This window comes from Aphelocoma coerulescens, chromosome 21 (assembly GCF_041296385.1).
Source record: "Aphelocoma coerulescens isolate FSJ_1873_10779 chromosome 21, UR_Acoe_1.0, whole genome shotgun sequence".
Classification (NCBI taxonomy): domain Eukaryota; kingdom Metazoa; phylum Chordata; class Aves; order Passeriformes; family Corvidae; genus Aphelocoma; species Aphelocoma coerulescens.
In genome coordinates, this window is record NC_091034.1 from 1,389,743 (window position 1) to 1,410,173 (window position 20,431).

General features: G+C 54.9%; 1 protein-coding gene across 3 annotated transcripts in view; it reads left to right on the plus strand.

The window, feature by feature from the left end:
* PAX7 (paired box 7) overlaps nt 1-20,431 on the plus strand; it is a 133,526-nt gene that overhangs the window by 44,483 nt on the left and 68,612 nt on the right. For all 3 annotated transcript variants that reach the window (XM_069034822.1, XM_069034820.1, XM_069034821.1), the window contains exon 5: nt 18,790-18,989. In XM_069034822.1, the coding sequence (XP_068890923.1) occupies nt 18,790-18,989 (200 nt within the window). The remainder of the gene's footprint in view (nt 1-18,789; nt 18,990-20,431) is intronic.

The following is a 20,431-nucleotide window of genomic DNA, read 5'->3' on the forward strand; positions in this document are numbered from 1 at the left end:
CCCTGTCCTTCCTGGCCCCTCTCCCAGCTCCCGAGGCTTTTCCAGCTCCATCATTCCCGATGGTTCCACGTTCCCCCTTTTTCTCCTCCATTTTCCCCCTTTTTCCCTTTTTTCCTATTTTTTCCCCTTTTCTCCCCTTCTCCCCCCTTTTCCCCCTTTTTCCCCCTTTTTCTCCCTTTCCCCCTTTTACTCTTTTCCCTCACTTCCCCCCTTTTTCCCTTTTCCACCCTTTTTCCCCCCTTATTCCCTTTTTTCCCACTTTTCCCCCCTTCCCCCCCTTTTTTCTCCCCTTTTCCCCCTTCTCCCCCCTTTTCCCAAATTTCCCCCTTTTTTCCCCTTTCCCCCCCTTTTCCCCTTTTTTCCCTTTTCCCCCCTTTCCACCCTTCCCCCCCCTTTTTTCCCCTTTTTATCCCCTCCCCCCTTTCCCCCTTTTTCCCTTTTTCCCCCTTTTCCCCCTTTCCCCCCCTTTTTTCCTCCTTTTCCCCCCTTTTCCTCTTTTCCCCCCTTTTTTCCCATTTCCCCCCCTTTTCACCCCTTTTCCCCCATTTTTCCCCTTCCCCCTTTTTCTCCCTTTCCCCCCTTTCCCCCCTTTCCCCCCCTTTATTGATCCAGCTAAATATTTATTGATCCGGATAAATTTCCATTTCCCTGCTCCATCACCCCGACCCCGCCATTCCCACGGCTGTAATTAACATTTAATAATTCACATTTCTATTTAATAATTTATATTTAGATGCAACAATGCACATTTATATTGAATAACTGATACATTAATTAATTGATTGATTCATTAATTTGCGTTCATCCCTTTTTTCCCGGGTCTGTTCTCCATTCCCACCACGATTTTGGCGTCACAGGGATTTTTATAAACCCATAAATCCCATAAATTATTTTTATAGGGTTTTTGTGGGTTTTTTTTGTCTTTCCTGGGCTTTTCCCACCTGCTTTTAGGTGGGAACCTTGCCAGGAAGTCACCTGGGTTCCCATTTATTCCCATGTATTCCCATTTATTCCCATTTATTCCCATTTCCTGGCTCTTTGGGACACAATAAATCCCAGCTGGAAGCATTTCAGTGTCGCTTTCCCCTCCTAAAACTCAAGGAAAGGCTCTAAAAGGGCAAAATCCGGGTTTTTTAAGGAGAAAAATTCCATGAGGTGATGGAGGTCGTGAGGGAACCGGGCCTTTTCCATGGATGAAAACCATTTTTGGATAAAAGAAACGGATTTTCCATGACCTGGCTGAGATAACTGTGGCCTCTTCTCACACTTGTAGATCTCAGAGTGGAATTTTCTGGCCAAAAAAATGAACTTTTGGGGCTTTTCCCTTCTTTTTCCGTGCACAAACATCGTTCCCGGAATTTCCTTGGATGCTCTTCCAGTTGTGTTTTCCAGGCTTTGGAAAATTTGATCCCAAGGATCAAATATCAGTATTTAATGGGGAAAAAAATCCCAGTTTTTGGCACCAGCAGCCAGGAATTCCCAGCACTGGGAAGATCCCTCTTGGTGATCCTGGAGTATCCCAAATTTCCATTGGGAATTGCCCAGCCCTGAGAGCTGCCAGGGGCAGGATTTTGGGATAAAATGGACCCTTTTTGTGACGGAAACTCCTCCAGGAAGGTGTCAGCAGAAGGTGACATTGTGCAAGCTCGGGAAATATCTGGAATTCCATCACCAAAAACTTGGGAGCCTCCAAAGTGGCCAGAATGACCAAGGAATTCCAAGGAATTCCAAGGAAGCGCGTTGGGTTCTGGGAAACAGGATAAGGGATAATAAGGAATTACTTCCGTGCGCTTGCTGTGGGAATATTTTAGATCCAAACCTTAGTCCTGTGCCGAAAATTCCTGATTTTGGGAATACCAATGGATTTTTTTTTTTAATACGGAAAATGAGGCACCCGATCCAAGCTTTTTTCCAGGGTTTTGATGGAATTTTGAGGGTTTGGAAGGGGAACTTTGTTGCTGTGGGAATTAAATGGATCCAAGTGCAGGAACGGGAAAGGATGGAAAGGTTGAATTTGGCTTCTTGGAGGGAAAACTGGCGCCACTCCCATGGGATTTTTGGGACAATGTATGGATTTATCATAATGAGGATAATTCATGGAATTTTGGTTGTGGTGCACTGGACCGAAACCGAGTGGGGAGGGTTCGGAGGCAGGTGTTGGAATTTGGGTGGATTTGGGGTTCTTTGCCTGTGGATCAGGAACTACCAGGGGTTTCCATGGCTCTGGAATGGCTGGGAATGGCTGGGAATGACAAACCCCATGGAATTGGACCAACTCATGGAATGCTCCATAACCAAGCCAAGAGATTCCTGGAGATCTGAAGGGAATCTCCACGCCATTCCCAGCCATTCCCTGACATTCCCAGACATTCCCTGCCATTCCCAGCCATTCCCAACCACTCCCAACCATTCCCAGCCATTCCCTTTCATTCCCAACCATTCCCAGTCATTCCCAGCCATTCCCTGCCATTCCCAGTCATTCCCAGCCATTTCCAGTCATTCCATGCCATTCCCAGCCATTCCCTGCCATTCCCAGTCATTCCCAAGCATTTCCAGTCATTCCCACCCATTCCCACAAATTCCCTCTCATTCCCAGCCAACCCCTGTCATTCCCAATGATTCCCAGTCATTCCCAGCCATTCCCAACCACTCCCAACCATTCCCTGCCATTCCCTTTCATTCCCAGCCATTCCCAACCATTCCCAACCACTCCCAGCCATTCCCAACCATTCCCGGCCATTTCCAACCATTCCCTGCCATTCCCTTTCATTCCCAGTCATTCCCAGCCATTCCCAGCCATTTCCAGTCATTCTGTGTCATTCCCAACCACTCCCAACCATTCCCAACCATTCCCTGCCATTCCCTTTCATTCCCAGTCATTCCCAGCCATTCCCAGCCATTTCCAGTCATTCTGTGTCATTCCCAACCACTCCCAACCATTCCCAACCATTCCCTGCCATTCCCTTTCATTCCCAGTCATTCCCAAGCATTTCCAGTTATTCCCACCCATTCCCACAAATTCTCTCTCATTCCCAGCCAATCCCTGTCATTCTCTGCCGTTCCCAGTCATTCCCTGACATTCTCAACCATTCCCAGCCATTCCCAGCCATTCCATTTCATTCCCTGCCATCCTATAATTCCCAGCCATTCCCAGCGCCATTCCCCGTCATTTCCAATCATTCCCAGCCATTCCAAGCAGAAGGAGCTTCAAGGTTGAATATCCCGGTGGTGTTTCCCGGGATTTAAATGAATATCCAGGGAGAGCACCCCAACCCTCGGGCTCCCATTTTCCAGAGCTCTGCCTTGTCCCAAATCCCGCTTTATTCGGAGGAAGTTGTGCCGCCGTTGACTTGTTTAGAAAACATCCATGAAAACAATGGAATTCCCGGTTTTTCCAAGGGCACCACCGGTGGTTTCCAAGATGTCGGATTGGCCAGGTGGCTGCTGAGTGCTGGCACAGGGATCCCAGCCTGGCACAGGAATTTCTCCCTGGCACAGGGATCTCTCCCTGCCTGCCATGGCTCTGGAATTGTCCAGCAGCCCCAGGAATTCCCTCTCTCCGGGATTGGAATCTTTGGGAATCTTTGGGTGTGGAGGGAAGAAGGGCAGGCCGGGCAATGTTTGGGATTTCAAAGGAATCATATGGCAGGAATTACGTGGCACACCTGGGAAGGTGCAGGGAATCCCACCTGTTCCTTTTGGGATCACGATCTCCAAAGGAACAGCCGGGAGTCAGCGCATCCCAGTTTTATTCCCAGTGAAAATGAATTCCTGCCCTCAGCTTTTCCCATTTATCCTCCTGCCATCCCTTGTCCGGTTTTCCCTCCCCACAACCTCCCCAATTCCAATCCCGAGCCGCAGGAATCCCGGAAAGATGGAAAAAAGAGACAAAAGCTCCCAATGCTGTTTCACCCCCCAAAACCCCAGGAATTCCAACAGTTTCTTGGGGGGGGACGCAAGTCCTTGATTCAGCTCCCCTCTCCCGGACCCGGCGTGTCCCGAATGGAATCGTTTCCCTGCATTCCCCAAGTGGGAATATCAAAATGTTCCTTGAGAATTCCAGGGAATTCTCTCTGCTCTGGAAAACGCGGTTGGGGAGCGGGGCTGGGTTTGGCTCCGGCAGGGTCAGGGCTCGGCTTTCCGAGCCTGGAACCGAATCCTGGATTCCTGGGAGCCTGGAAGGGTGAGGGATTCTCATGTGGGCACCTCAGGAGCTGGGAAAGGTTTTTCCTGGGACATTTCTGTCATTCCCAGCCATTCCCTGTCATTCCCAGGGCAGGAACTCCCCAAGGTTGAATATCCCAGTGGGGTTTCCCAGGATGAAAATGAATATCCGAGGAGAGCGTGAATGTCCCAAAACGAATGTCCCAGGAGCTGGGGGTGGGAATTTTCTTCTCACAGCACTTCCTTGTTTGCTTTCCCAGGAGTTTTCCTTGGGTTTCCAACTCTTTTCCCAGTCTTTAGGATTGGCTTAATTTGGGTGTTAGCTCAGAACCAGTTTGGGGCCGGGCACAAAATTCCCATCCTTTTTGCGCCGTCGTGGTCCCAAGGGAACTGAAAATTTGATATCAGGGACAATCCCTGCACAGCACAATCCCAACTCTTGGCTCTCCTGATTCCTGTGGCGCGGTCAAAACTGAGTTTAAACAACGGAAAAATCCCGGGATTGCTGGGAACGAGGGAAGGGAAGCAGAAAACACAACTTTTCTCCTCAAATCCCAGTGAGTCAGCACACCCAGGTGGTGCTGCCCTGGCCTGGCCGGGGCTGCCCCGGCCCCAGAACCGCAGGAGGAGCCGCTCTGCCCTCACTCCGCAGCTCCAGAACCGCAGGAGGAGCCGCTCTGCCCTCACTCCGCAGCTCCAGAACCGCAGGAGGAGCCGCTCTGCCCTCACTCCGCAGCTCCAGAGTCGCAGGAGGAGCTGCTCTGTCCCGGGTTCCAAAGCCCCAGAACCGCAGGAGGAGCCGCTCTGCCCCGGGTTCCGCAGCTCCAGAACCACAGGAGGAGCCACTCTGCCCCGGGTTCTGCAGCCCCAGAACCGCAGGAGGAGCTGCTCTGCCCTCGCTCCGCAGCCCCAGAACCACAGGAGGAGCCGCTCTGCCCCGGGTTCCACTGCCCCAGAACCGCAGGAGGAGCTGCTCTGTCCCGGGTTCCAAAGCCCCAGAACCGCAGGAGGAGCCGCTCTATCCCGGGTTTGCTGCCCCAGAACCGCAGGAGGAGCTGCTCTGTCCCGGGTTCCGCTGCCCCAGAACCACAGGAGGAGCCGCTCTATCCCGGGTTTGCTGCCCCAGAACCGCAGGAGGAGCCGCTCTGCCCCAGGTTCTACAGCCCAAGAACCACAGGAGGAGCCGCTCTGCCCTGGGTTCCGCGGCCCCAGAACCGCAGGAGGAGCCGATCTGTCCCGGGTTCCGCAGCCCCGGAACCGCAGGAGGAGCCGCTCTGCCCTCGCTCCGCAGCCCCAGAACCACAGGAGGAGCCGCTCTGCCCCGGGTTCCACTGCCCCAGAACCGCAGGAGGAGCTGCTCTGTCCCGGGTTCCGCTGCCCCAGAACCACAGGAGGAGCCGCTCTATCCCGGGTTTGCTGCCCCAGAACCGCAGGAGGAGCTGCTCTGTCCCGGGTTCCGCTGCCCCAGAACCGCAGGAGGAGCCGCTCTGCCCCGGATTCCAAAGCCCCAGAACCGCAGGAGGAGCCGCTCTGCCCCGGGTTCCGCAGCCCAAGAACCGCAGCAGGAGCTGCTCTATCGCGGGTTCCAAAGCCCCAGAACCGCAGGAGGAGCCGCTCTGCCCCGGGTTCCAAAGCCCCAGAACGGCAACAGGAGCCGCTCTGCCCTCGCTCCGCAGCCCCAGAACCGCAGGAGGAGCCGCTCTGCCCCGGGTTCCGCGGCTCCAGAACCACAGGAGGAGCCGCTCTGCCCCGGGTTCCAAAGCCCCAGAACCGCAGGAAGAGCCGCTCTGCCCCGGGTTCCGCAGCCCCAGAACCGCCGGAGGAGCCGCTCTGCCCCGGGTTCCGCTGCCCCAGAACCGCAGGAGGAGCCGCTCTGCCCTCGCTCCTCAGCTCCAGAACCGCAGGAGGAGCCGCTCTGCCCCGGGTTCTGCAGCCCCAGAACCGCAGGAGGAGCCGCTCTGCCCCGGGTTCCGCTGCCCCAGAACCGCAGGAGGAGCCGATCTGTCCCGGGTTCCGCTGCTCCAGAACCGCAGGAGGAGCCGCTCTATCCCAGGTTCCGCTGCCCCAGAACCGCAGGAGGAGCTGCTCTGCCCCGGGTTCCGCGGCCCCAGAACCGCAGGAGGAGCCGCTCTGCCCTCGCTCTGCAGCTCCAGAACCGCAGGAGGAGCTGCTCTGCCCCGTGTTCCGCTGCCCCAGAACCGCAGGAGGAGCTGCTCTGCCCTCGCTCCGCAGCTCCAGAACCACAGGAGGAGCCGCTCTGTCCCAGGTTCCACAGCCCCAGAACCGCAGGAGGAGCCGCTCTGTCCCAGGTTCCACGGCTCCAGAACCCCAGGATGAGCCGCTCTGCCCTCACTCCGCTGCCCTGCCCCGGCCAGAGCTGCCGCAGCCTCGGCTCCGACCCCGGCTGGCCCCGCGCCCCCTCCTCCCTTCCCCCCGCGGCATCCCGGGCTCCTTCCCGGGGGTTTTTAATATTCCAGCCGCACCTTCCACATGAGCTGTGCTGAAGGGCCGGGTGTCGGGGTTCATTGATATCACCCGCGGCTGCGCGGGGCTGTCAGCTGCACATTCAGCCTCCCGCGACCCCCTAAGGTGCGGGTCCTGGCAGCTCTAAAGGAATCCGCACAAAAAAAATCCCTTTTTTTTGTTCGGCCCAAGGTGAGACAATGCGGGCAGGGCCCTGCTGCAGATGACAGCGCTGATAAAGGAGCGCGGCGCAGGGATATCTTTCCTTTCTTCGCGCTGCTTCATTCAATCCTTCTTTCTGTCACTCGCATTCTCTCCTCCCTGCACTTCCCTTTCTTCTCTTTCTTCAGCGACCGGCCCGGGGGTTCAATCGCCGGCGAATGTCACAGCCCCGCGTCCCAGAGCATCCGCGGGGGCACGTCCTGCTCGGGGTTTTTCTGGCAGCCGCGTCCCGGGGGGTTTTCCTGACAGGAATGTAAAGCTGGGAGTGTTTTTTGGGGGGGGAAAGAGGGCAGGGGAGAGGGGGAAATGCGGAGAGAAGGAGAGAAAAGGTGGCAGAAATGTGGGAGAAAAAGCTGGGGAAAGCAGGATAATGGCGAGGCGGGAGGGTGTGAATATTGACAGATTGATATAAATATATCAATATATTAAAAAATATATAAATATATTTTAAAAATATATAAATATATTAAAAATATATCTAAATATATGGTGTAACACCCAAATCAAACCCCGCAGGGACACAGCGAGGTGGGGAAACGTGGAGGGGAAGAGGGAGGAGGTGGCAAAATACAGGAAAAAAAGCTGGGAAATCGGAATAACAGCGAGGTGAGAGCGTGTGAATTTTGATTAAAAATATATAAATATATATCAAAAATAGAGAAATATATAAAAAAAAATATAAATATATTTAAAGAATACATAAATATATGGGGTAACACCCAAATCAAACCCCACAGGGACACAGCGAGGTGGGGAAACGTGGAGGGGAAGAGAGAAAAGGTGGCAAAATGTGGGAAAAAAAGCAGGGAAAAGTGGAATAACGGCGAGGCAGGATGGTGTGAATACTGACAGATTTATTTAAATATATCAATATATTAAAAAATATATTAAAAATACATATAAATATATGGGGCAACACCCAAATCAAACCCCACAGGGACACAGTGCGATAAAAAATTTCCGATAATCCCAAAAACCCCAATGAGTTGTGCTGCATCCCGGATTTCCCAGATGGAGCACGGAGTGAGGGAAGGGAAGTGGCGGCTCCCAGAATTCCGACACCAGGATAAAGGGGCAGGGTGGAGGCAGCGCGTTCCTCCTGTGGGGTTGTTGTGGGGTTTTTGCTCTGCTGCCCCACCCGCGTTCCTCCTGTGGGGTTATTGCCGGGTGATCCTTCTGCTGCCCCATCTGCGTTCCTCCTGTGGGGTTGTTGTGGGGTGATCCCTCTGCCGCCCCATTCACGTTCCTCCTGTGGGGTTGTGGTTGGGTGATTGCTCTGCTGCCCCATTCATGTTCCTCCTGTGGGGTTGTTGTGGGGTTTTTGCTCCGCTGCCCCATTCGCGTTCCTCCTGTGGGGTTTTTGTGGGGTGATCGCTCTGCTGCCCCATTCACGTTCCTCCTGTGGGGTTTTTGTGGGGTGATCGCTCTGCTGCCCCATTCACGTTCCTCCTGTGGGGTTTTTGTGGGGTGATCGCTCTGCTGCCCCATTCGCATTCCTCCTGTGGGGTTTTTGTGGGGTGATCCCTCTGCTGCCCCATTCGCATTCCTCCTGTGGGGTTATTGTGGGGTGATCACTCTGCTGCCCCATTCACATTCCTCCTGTGGGGTTTTTGTGGGGTGATCCCTCTGCTGCCCCATTCGCATTCCTCCTGTGGGGTTTTTGTGGGGTGATCCCTCTGCTGCCCCATTCACATTCCTCCTGTGGGGTTGTTGTGGGGTGATCCCTCTGCTGCCCCATTCACGTTCCTCCTGTGGGGTTTTTGTGGGGTGATCACTCTGCTGCCCCAGCCGCACCCTCCATGCTCCAGGCAACACCAAAACGTCACCTTTTTGTGAAATTGGTTCCTCTTCCCTGAAAAAGTCTCAAACTGGGAGGTCTTGATGTGTCCGGGCAGGGCTGGAGCAGCAGGAGAAGCACAGGACAGGATTGAGGGTCCCTGGCGGAGCCATGGAGGGGTTTGGGATGGGAACAAAGGGGAGCTGGAAAGGGGCTGGAGGAGATGGGATGGAGCTTGTGGGGTGGGAACAGCCAAGGGTCTGCCACGGCTGGGATGGGCTGGCACAGCCTGCGGCAGAAGGGCTGGGATTGGGATTGGGATGTGCTGGGCCAGGGCTGGAGCAGGAGGGATGGGGATGGGATTGGGATTGGGATTGGGAAGTGCTGGTATAGCCAGGGGGCCAGGACTGGGGCAGGAGGGTGGCAGCACTTCGGGAACATGAACTGGGACCAAGCCATGGGAGCAAGGGTTGCCATGGCCTGGAAACTCTGACCCTGGATTTGCGGGATGGGGTGGAGCCTCTGGACCTTGATTTGTGGGATGGGATGGAGATTCTGGACCCAGATTTGTGGGATGGGATGGAGATTCTGGACCCAGATTTGTGGGATGGGATGGAGCCTCTGGACCTGGATTTGTGGGATGGAGACTCTGGACCCGGATTTGAGGGATGGGATGGAGCCTCTGGACCCGGATTTGTGGGATGGGATGGAGCCTCTGGACCCGGATTTGAGGGATGGGATGGAGCCTCTGGACCTGGATTTGTGGGATGGAGACTCTGGACCCGGATTTGAGGGATGGGATGGAGCCTCTGGACCTGGATTTGTGGGATGGGATGGAGCCTCTGGGCGCACAGGATGGGAATGAACAGGTCACACCACAGCCAATCCACCCCAAAGTGGAGACAAACTTCTGCTGGGGCCTCCGCAGCTCCCGAGACGTGGCTGTGGGGCTCCTGCTCTGCCAGCTCTGGGAAAATTCCCAACTGAAACCCACTGGAATAGGTTAGGACTGCAGGATGGGCTCTGGGATGGGATCTGGGATGGGATCTGGGATGGAAGCACAGCCACGTTTCCAGAGGAGAACCCAGGAGTGAGGGTGACACTGCCCAGAGGTGTCCAGCACCCACCTGGGGCTGTTCCCAGGCTGATCCTGGGGTGTTTTCCCGAGGTGTTGAGCACTCCTGGGAATTTCAGAGCCGTGTTTGTGCTTCCCGGCCCCTCAGGGATGCTTCCAGCTCGTGGAGAGCAGTTTGGGGTTGCTCTGTGCTCCGAACGGGGAGCAGAGTGGGGTGAGGAGCTCCTGGAGGTTCTCCCTGGCTCTGGAGGCTGTGGTGCTCCAGGAAAACAGGGGGAAAACAGCAGGGCTGGAGCACGGGGTGGGATCCCAGTGAGCTGGGCATCCCCAGGGTGTCCCTGCCTCTCCCTGGCCCTGGCTGGAGCTGCTGCCCAGTCCAGGTGTGGCAGGGACTGATGGATGCCAGTCCCAAACCGGAGCTGAGCATGAGGAGGAGCAGCTGGGCCCAGGCCATGGAGCTGCCCCGGGACCCACAGGAACCAAACCCAGCGTGCCAGGATAAACCCAGACAGGGAATTTTACCCCCTGCTCCATCTCTCCCTGATTTTCCAACCCCAGGTCCCACAGCCACGCTGGTCCCTCGTGTCTCCTGCAGGCCAGGAAATCCGGGCTCAGCTTCCCTGTAAATCCAGGGGTATCCAGGATCGGATCTCCCATCCCTGCTGCCTTACCCCGTAAATCCAGGGGTTTACCTCATAAATACATCCTTCCTTCCTTCCTTCCTTCCTTCCTTCCTTCCTTCCTTCCTTCCTTCCTTCCTTCCTTCCTTCCTTCCTTCCTTCCTTCCTTCCTTCCTTCCTTCCTTCCTTCCTTCCTTCCTTCCTTCCTTCCTTCCTTCCTTCCTTCCTTCCTTCCTTCCTTCCTTCCAAATTCCTTCCTTCCAAATTCCTTCCAAATTCCTTCCTTCCTTCCTTCCTTCCTTCCTTCCTTCCTTCCTTCCTTCCTTCCTTCCTTCCTTCCTTCCGAATTCCGAATTCCGAATTCCTTCCTTCCGAATTCCTTCCTTCCTTCCGAATTCCTTCCTCCCTTCCTCCTTCCCTTCCTCTCTCCCTCCCTCCCTTCCCTTCCTTCCCTTCCTTCCCTTCCTTTCCTTCCCTCCCTCCCTCCCTCCCTCCCTCTCTCCCGGACCCTGCGCCTGCCACAGGCACGAGGCCATGAATATGGAAGTGCCGAAGGGGCCTTTTATGGCCCCCACAGCTGTGTGGGGCTGGGGCCGGCCCCGTTACCTCAGGCCGCCTGAAAAGGCCAAACAAAAGCCCGAAGAAAGAGGGCGAGGGGCGGAGGGGGGCAGGGAAGGCGAGAACCAGGAAAAAGTTGAAAGGAAAGAAAAGAGGGCTGGAGTTGATGGATATTCCATCTGTTTGTGTTCAGGGAATCAACAAAGGCTGCCGGGGACGTGGCTCCCTGTTTGCCCTCCCTCCCTCCCTCCCTGTTTGCCTCCGAATGTTCGGGATGGGTTGGTTTTGTTTGCCTCTGGAAGGAGCAGAGAGTTTTGGGGTTTGTGTTGTGTGTGGGGACAGGGCAGAGCTGGATGGGGCTTGGGATCAGCCCCGTGGATCCCAGTATTCCCACACGGAGCCTCTGGGATCGGCTCTGGGATGGGATCTATGATCGGATCTGTGATTGGAGCTGGGATCAGATCTGGGATCGGATCTGGGATTGCATCTGGGATGGGATCTAGGATCAGATCTGGGATTGGATCTGGGATTTAATCTGGGATTGGATCTGGGATCAGATCTGGGATTGGATCTGGGATTGAATCTTGGATGAGATCCTTCCACCTGATAAAGGAGGACAAGTTCTGGGCTCTTCCCAGAGTTTGGGATCCACGCGTGGCTTTGCGAAAGAGCAGCTGGTCAGGGGTGGAATTCCGTCTGCTTTGTGAGTTTGGAAAAGCCCTGCTGGAGCTCAGCTCCCAGGCCAAGGCATGTTCCGAGCCTGGAGTCACCTGGAATGGCTGAGAGAGGAGTCTGGGGAGCTGTGGGGATTGTCCGCGCTCGGAGCAGGTCCTGGTGTGGGCCAGAGGCTTTTGGGGATGGATATTCCAAGGAAAACGGGATCTCTCCAGCTTTTTCTTCCCAAAATCTGGTGGTTGGTCGTGCCTCTGGAGCTGGGCTGAGCTCAGAGGGATGAAGGCTCGGGTTCAAATTGAGGGATTTTTAATTGAGGGGAAATGCGGGGTGAGGGGGCAGAATTCTGGACCTCTGTGAATCCCAAATGGAGCCTTTGACCAAAGGAAAATTCTCTCTGGAATCTCGTTTGTATTCCATGGCCAGGTGAGAGAGAAGGGATTGGGAAAGGAGCTTTAGGATCATCCACCTCCAACCCTGCACAAGGGTTTTCCCAAAATCCTCGATCCCTGAGCTGGGAGGGGAATTCTGGAGGAACTGGGAGCAGAGGGAGGGATGGCGTGAGAAAAATGGAGTGACATAAGGAAAGAGATGGAAAAATACAAGAAAAATGGAGAGAAATAGAGAAAAATGTGGGAAAATATGAGGAAAATAGAGAAAAATATGGATGAAATATGGGGAAAATATGGAGAAAGAGAAAACAGAAAAAATAGAGAAAAATACAGAAAAAGATGGGGGAAATAGAGGCAAAATGGAGGAAAACGGAGAAAAATAGAGAAGAACAGCAAAAAGATGGAAAATATGGGAAAATGTGGGGAAAATATGAAAAAAATTGAGAAAAATTGAGAAAAATTGAGAAAAATTGAGAAAAATTGAGAAAAATCGAGAAAAATTGAGAAAAATCGAGAATAAAATGGAAAAATATGGGGAGGTCTGAAAAGGGGGATCCTCTGTGGGGCTGTCGCTGGGGCTGCTCAGATCTTGTTGGCACCTTCCAAGTGTATTTTCCTTCCTTCTCTCGTCCCGTTAAATCCGAGTTTCCCTTGGGCTGCGATCACTTCCCGGGGCAGCCGCCTCCGGGTGGGGTTTGTGTTGGTCTTTGGGGTGAGTTTGCTGCAGCCAAGCGCAGCACAAAAGGCGCAGCCGTCCCCAATCCCAATCCATCCCCAATCCCAATCCATCCTCAATCCCAATCCCACTCCATACTCAATCCCAATCCATCCCCAATCCCACTCCATCCTCAATCCCACCATCCCCAATCCCATTCTGTCCCCAATCCCATTCTGTCCCCAGTCCCCCTCCATCCCCATTCCCACTCCATCCCCATTCCCACTCCATCCCCAATCCCATTCTGTCCCCAATCTCATTCTCTCCCCAATCCCACTCCATCCCCATTCCCGATCCCTCCCCAATCCCACCATCCCCATTCCCACTCCATCCCCAATCCCGCTCCCTCCCCAATCCCAATCAATCCCCATTCCCACTCCATCCCCAATCCCACTCCATCTCCAATCCCATTCTGTCCCCAATCCCATTCTGTCCCCAATCCCAATCCATCCCCATTCCCAATCCGTCCCCAATACCACCATCCCCATTCCCAATCCATCCCCATTCCCATTCTGTCCCCAATCCCACTCCATCCCCATTCCCGATCCCTCCCCAATCCCACCATCCCCATTCCCACTCCATCTCCATTCCCACTTCATCCCCAATCCCACTCCGTCCCCAATCCCATTCTGTCCCCAATCCCATTCCATCCCCAATCCCAATCCATCCCCATTCCCAATGCCTCCCCAATACCACCATTCCCAATCCCGATCCCCAATCCTGCTCCATCCCCAATCCCAATCCATCCCCATTCCCATTCCGTCCCCAATACCACCATTCCCACTCCATCCCCAATCCTGCTCCATCCCCAATCCTGCTCCATCCCCAATCCCAATCCATCCCCTATCCCATTCCGTCCCCAATCCCGCTCCCTCCCCATTCCCGCTCCCTCCCTGACTCCAGCACCTTCTCCAAGGTCTCACACCGCATCCTCCCCAAAAGCCCCAGGACACAGAAGGAATTTTGTTTGGAATGCAGAGGCTTTTTGTGGTGATGTCAGTACAAACAAGGCAGCTCCGAGGGGATCTGAGCCTCCCACTCCTCAAACTCCGCCGCTCCCCAATCCCACTCCGTCCCCAATCCCACTCCATCCCCAATCCTGCTCCCTCCCCATTCCTGCTCCCTCCCCACCTCGCCATCCATCCCGGTTAATTTTTAGGATGGTGCAGCTGGAAGGGAGAGGAAAGGGAGGGAAGAGCTGAGGGCTGGCAGCAGCTCCCCTTTCCCCTCAGACAAATCCATCCCTCCGTAATGAATGCGCTCCCACGCCCGGCGCTGCCGATCCTGGCTCCGAGGGGCTCCGGGACCAGGCTGCAGCTCCTTGTGGAGCATCCCGGGCTCAGGCTGAGCCTGGAGGGCCTCGCTGGGGCCGATTCCCCCTAATCCTGTTGATTAATTTAACTCCAGGGCCAAGAGGAGCCCAGAGAGAGGAGGGAGGTGGAGAGGGCGGGAGGGAGACGGAGGAGAAGGGAATGGGGATGGGGAGAAGGGAATGGGGGAAGGGGAGAAGAGAATAGGGATGGGAAAGGGAATGGGGATGGAGGAGAAGGGAATGGGGATGGGGAGAAGGGAGTGGGGACAGGGAAGGGAATGGGGACAGAGGAGAAGGGAATGGGGATGGAGGAGAAGGGAATGGGGATGGAGAAGGGAATGGGGACAGGGAAGGGAATGGGGACAGAGGAGAAGGGAATGGGGATGGAGGAGAAGGGAATGGGGATGGAGAAGGGAATGGGGATGGGGAGAAGGGAATGGGGACAGGGAAGGGAATGGGGATGAGGAGAAGGGAATGGGGATGGAGGAGAAGGGAATGGGGACAGAGGAGAAGGGAATGGGGATGGAGAAGGGAATGGGGATGGGGGAGAAGGGAGTGGGGACAGGGGACACAGCCAGGCCCTGATCACAGACAGCTTTTCCTGGGCCTTCCCTCCAGTTCCAGATTCCTCCTGCTCCTTCCAAACCTGTCCACAGAGCTCGTGCTCATTGTCCCCACCCCCGAACCAGCAGCTTTACTCAGGAATGGGAGTTCGGGGCTGTAATTCCCACATTTCCTCGTGCTGGAATGAGCCCCAGGATTTCCCTTTGTCACCTTTCCCTGCACTGCTCCAGGGGCACGAGGAGCTGCCGAGGGTTTATTCCCTTTTCCCAGCTCATCCTGAGGACTCAGAACTCGGCACTGCTCCACACAAACCCTCAGCATGGAATGATGGATCCAGTGATCCCTCCGTGCCCGAATCCCAAAGATTCCCCTTTCCTGACCTCCTCCACAGGGTCATTTCTCCCCTCTGCTCCCAGAAGGTGCCCAGACATTGGAATAGCTCCCTCAGAGCAGTGGGATGTTTCCACGCTGCATCCTTGCTGCCACTCCCACGATGAAGCCTCTGCCTTTTTATTCCTGAAATTAGGATTTCTTTCCAAAACCAAAGAGATTCGGGCAGTTGGAGCTTTTCATTCCGAGCTGCGGAGCAGTCACTCTGGAAAAGAGATAAAAACCCAATGGAATCACTCCTAAAAATCCCAAATACAGCGGGATGAGCGCGTGTCCTGTACCCCACACCCTGCTCTCCTGGTTTTTCCTTCTCTCCTGTTTTTTCCTTCCCTCCTGTTTTTCCCTTCTTCACTTTTCCCTGTTCTCTGCCTTGTCCTGCTGGGAGGTTTTTCCCTCCATTCACTCCCCGCTCTGCTTTTCCTGTCAATCTTTCCTGGGATGAGATCCCGCGGGAGCCGCCTGCTGCTTCCCATCCGTCAGCAGCGCTGGGATTGGAAAACCACCCAGGAAAGTGCTGCTGGAAATTTCTGCACCTTCCTCTCTGCAGGCTGAGCAAGTGTAAAACACCACCAGGTCATTCCTGTGGCAAAAATCCCTGGAAATTTGGATATCCCCCTGCTCCTGCTGCTGGCAGCCATTGCTCACACAGGGATAGGCTGGGAAAAATGAAGGGTTTGAGTTTGGGATGAATCCCCAGCCTGGGAGTCTCCCACAGCTTCGGAAAACCAAGAGGGGAGAATGTGGGAATGGATTGTCCGGGGTGTTCCAGCTGGTTGGGAATGGGAAAGAGCTGTGGGGCTGTGATGGGATGTGTTGGGTGACGGGCTCGGAGAGCCCATCCCAGCTAGAAAACATTCCCTGTCCTTTCCCGCTTCCCTGCCTGACAGCAGCAGCTGCTCCGGGTGGGAGCAGCTGGTCCCAGGCATTCCCTGGGATTTTTCCTGCTCCCTCGGTTTCGGCTTTGAGGTCGGGCTCTTGGAGCCGGGCACTTGGCACCGGGAGCCGTGGCTGCCGTTCCCAGCCTTTCGCGGCTGCCAGGGTCACCGGGGGTGGGTGAGTGACTTCCGCAGGGCTGGAAAACGGGGATAACGCCAGGTGGGAGCTATTGGGAAGCTCGGGAATGGGGAGGTTTATCCTGATTTCGCTCATATTAATCGTCTCGACCTTTTTCACCCCGGAATCAGCACCGTGGCAGGGATGGAGGGTGACAATCCCTCGTCCTCTCCCAAGACTTCACGGAGAAATCTGGGATCCATTAGGAGGAGCTGGGGAAGGAAGTTTGGGGGTTTTCCCTTCCTGAGCAAAGTGAGGGAGGTGGAATTTGGTGCAGATCCTTTCCTGGGTGGTTTTCCCTGCTCCTGGGGGGATTGGGATCCCAGCAGTGGGATGGGAGGAGCAGCCGAGCTCATGAATGATGGAGCAGCTCCAGTGAGGAGCTTCAGGGAAGTTCTGGAGCTTTCCAGATGTGCCTTTGCACAGCAGAGGCTCCTCCACGGCCCAGATGTGCAGGCTCCTACCTGCCCCGGCTCATCTGGGGCCCAGATGTGCAGCCTTGCCGTTCTCAAGCCCAGATGTTCCTTCTCCTGGAGACCACAGACCTTCCCTGGAAGTGGACAAACCCCAAAAACCTCATTGAGAAACAAATTCTGGCTTCGAGATTTTTTTAGGATTTTTGGTTTTAGGATCTTTGAAATGCAGAGCAGGTGCTGCTCCTCTGGAGCTGTCGGGGAATTTCTCACTGATTTGGGGGAGGAATTCAGAAATCAAAGGGTTTGGATCGAAGAGCTGAACATGTGTAGGGCACTTAACGGGAAGCCAGAGCCCGAAGGAGGGAAAACCTCTCCATGGGATGTTTCCCCCCCCCCCAGAACAACCCCTGGAGCAGAGCTCCCCTGACTCCAGCACCTTCTCCAAGGTCTCACACCGCGTCCTCCCCAAAAGCCCCGGGACACAGAAGGAATTTTGTTTGGAATGCAGAGGCTTTTTGTGGTGATGTCAGTGCAAACGAGGCAGCTCCGAGGGGATCTGAGCCTCCCACCCCACAAACTCCCCAGCAGCTGTCGGGAAGCCACAGCTGCAGCTCCCAGCGCTGCCAAGAAGAAAGGCAGATTTTTGGGTGATGATAATATAGGAGCTGAACAAAAAAGAGGGTGGAAAAAAACACCAGAGGCTGGAAAACACGGTTAGAGGCTCCAGGGAACTTTATGGTCAAGCTGAGCTTATGTAAGCCCTGCTTTAATCCTAAATTAGCAAAGGTTCGCCCGAAAGAAAAAGGACTTTGCTGTGAGCACGATTTGGTTCTGGCTGTCAGCAAGGCTGGGTGGTTCCCGGGGAAAACAACAGCCAGGCTTGGAAAGGGAAAAAAATCAATTAATCCAGTGAATCCCCTGTTTTCTTGGGAAAGAAGGAAAAGGTGGCAGGGCCGGAGCTGTCCCCACCTCCTGTGTCCCATTGTCCCTTCTCTGCTACCCTGAACTGGGGGCACATTTTGTGGCCTGGCTGAGACCCTCCAAAATCAACACCTGCATCCCATAAGGAACCCAACCCCCCCATGGAACATCTCCGGAACCCGGGATTGCTCCAGGAGAGCCAACATCGGAGTCCCAGCTCCTCCAAAAGCCACTGAGAACCTGAGGAATATCCATGTGGGGCCTTCTGCTTGATCTCCAGCCAAAAACATGGAGCACAACTGGGTTTATTTATTCCAGCTGTGCTCCTCTGGGGTCACCAGAGACTCAGGAGGCCACACCTGGCACTGGGATCAAGGCAGGGAGAAGGGAAAGGAAAAAAGTCCAGGGAAAGTTGAGGTGGAGGAATAAAGGGCTGATTAAACATCGGGAAAGGACTTGATGGCGTCAGAATTCCATAGGAAATTTGGGAATTGAAGAGCTGAGCTGCCTCCTGTGGGCAGCCCAACCTCCGGCTGAGGCAGACCTGGAAAGGTTTTTCCCATCTGTAAAAATTCCCAGTTGTTCCTCTTTTTTTTTTCCCCCAAGTTTTAAAAACTGAAATCTTAAACCCCAAAACGTGATAAAACACAGGAGGAAATTGGGCAGCGCAAGTCAAAGCGTCGTTTGTTGACAACAACATTTCAGGGTGAAATGGGCAGCTCTGAAACGGGAATTTCCAATAAAAAATGGGAATTCCTTGAAATACGCCGAGCGCTGGAAGCTCTTTCTCTGTAACGGTTTGAAGCAGGGACTGTGAGCTCCCCTTTTCCTGCAAGGAGTTTTGGTTTTCCGAAGTTTTCTTTGCAATGTGGGGAAAAATAATGCTGAGAAATTCCATAAGTAGCATAAAAGTGGTGGATGATTCGTCCACGGGCAGAGTTTTCCCTTGTGAGGCTGCTGGGAAGAGAAACGGAGGATTCCCCATCCCTGGAAGTGTCCGAGGCCAGGTTGGACGGGGCTTGGAGCAACCTGGGATAGTGGAAGGTGTCCCTGCTCACGGCAGGGGTGGAATGGGATGAGATTTAAGGTCCCTTCCAACCCAAACCAGTCTGGGATTTTGGGATTCCCATGACTGTGGAGAAAGCTGGACTGGAGGGACTCATTTTCTTAGATATTGGGAAGGAATTCCTCCCCAGGAGGGTGGGGGGGCCCTGGAATGGATTTCCCAGAGGAGCTGTGGCTGCCCCTGGATCCCTGGAGCAGCCTGGGATGGTGAGGGGCGTCCCTGCCCACGGCAGGGGGTGGAATGGGATGAACTTTGAGGCCTTTCCAACCCAAACCGGAATATTTATGATCCCAAGCTTTATTTTGCTGGACACCGAGCTGGCTTTGCCGGGCTCTTTAACACTTCCAATATCTTTCCTCGTGGGACTGAACCTCCCCCTTCCTGATCTCCCGTTTCTCCCCTTTTCCAGGGAACCGCCTGGACGAGGGCTCAGATGTGGAGTCGGAGCCGGACCTGCCGCTGAAGCGGAAGCAGCGCCGGAGCCGCACCACGTTCACGGCGGAGCAGCTGGAGGAGCTGGAGAAGGCCTTTGAGAGGACCCACTACCCCGACATCTACACCCGCGAGGAGCTGGCCCAGCGCACCAAGCTCACCGAGGCCCGCGTCCAGGTAAGGCCTGGCCTAAACGCGCACAGCCCAGCCTAACGCCACACTCCCTGGCCTAACCCTGTGATCACTGGCCTAGATCCCCGGCCTAACCCCACAGTCCCCAGCATAACTCCGCACTCCCCAGCAAAACCCTGTGCAGCCCAGCCTAACCCCACGCTCCTCAGCCTAACCCTGTGCTCCCCAGCCTAATGCCAGACTCCCTAGCCTAACCCTGTGCAGCCTGGCCTAACCCCGCACACTCCAAGCTAACCCCATGCTCCCTGGCCTAACCCCACACTCCCCGGCCTAACCCCATGCAGCCTGGCCTAACCCCACACACTCCAGCCTAACCCCATGCTCCCTGGCCTAACCCCATGCAGCCTGGCCTAACCCCACACAGCCTGGCCTAACCGTGTGCAGCCTGGCCTAACCCCACGCTCCCTGACCTAACCCCGCGCAGCCTGGCCTAACCCCCCACACTCCACACTAACCCCACACTCCCTGGCCTAACCCTATGCAGCCTGGCCTAACCCCGCACACTCCACACTAACCCCACGCTCCCTGGCCTAACCCCACTCAGCCCGGCCTAACCCCACGCTCCCCGGCCTAACCCCATGCTCCCTGGCCTAACCCTGTGCAGCCTGGCCTAACCCCGCGCTCCTCAGCTTAATCCCGCTCTCCCTGGCCTAACCCCGTGCTCCCTGCCCAGAACGCGGCTGCTCCTTTGCTGCCTCTTGTCAACAGAGAAAAACCTTTGCAACAGGGCTCAAATAATCAAATTAAAAGCAGATCTCTGTTGGAAGCTTCTGCGTGGTCATGGGCACACCCAGTCATGGGATTTCTATGATTTGATAAGGGGGATTAATTAGGATATCTGACAGGTACATCCCATAGGAGGTTCAGCTGTCCCAGGAACTCACCCCACGCCAGCCCCAAGGGTTTCGTGGCCCCATTCCCTTGTCGGGTCTTCTCAGATTGTGGTTGGAAACCAAAATGTTCTTCTCTTTGTGGAAACAAGACTAAAAACGTTTCAGGGATGTGTTAGAAGGTGAATTATTGTTCTGAAATCCAGGAGAAAGGGTAGGAAAACCACCAAGAGCTGCGTAGCTCTGGGATGGTGTCCTACAGAGCTACGGATGTAGGAGAAACACAGAAAAAGCCGAACTCTTTAGGCACAGCTTCCCCTTGGAATGAGGGAATTCCCCTTGGAGAGTGAGGCTGCTCCAAGGTGGGAGCTGGGGTCAAACCCAGCGCTGCCTCTCGGGCTCGATGGGTCCCATCCAACTCGTCCCCATTCCCACAGATTTAGAGAGGCCCTTTGGGTTTGGCCCCTCCGGAGGTACCAGCTGCAGGGTTTGTGTCCCAGTCGGGACCAGGAGCCAAACTTTGGCATTTTCTCTTGGAGGCGATCCCTCAGTTTTCCCGGGAGGACGCAGCGCGTGTTTATTCCCGCCCGGAGCAAT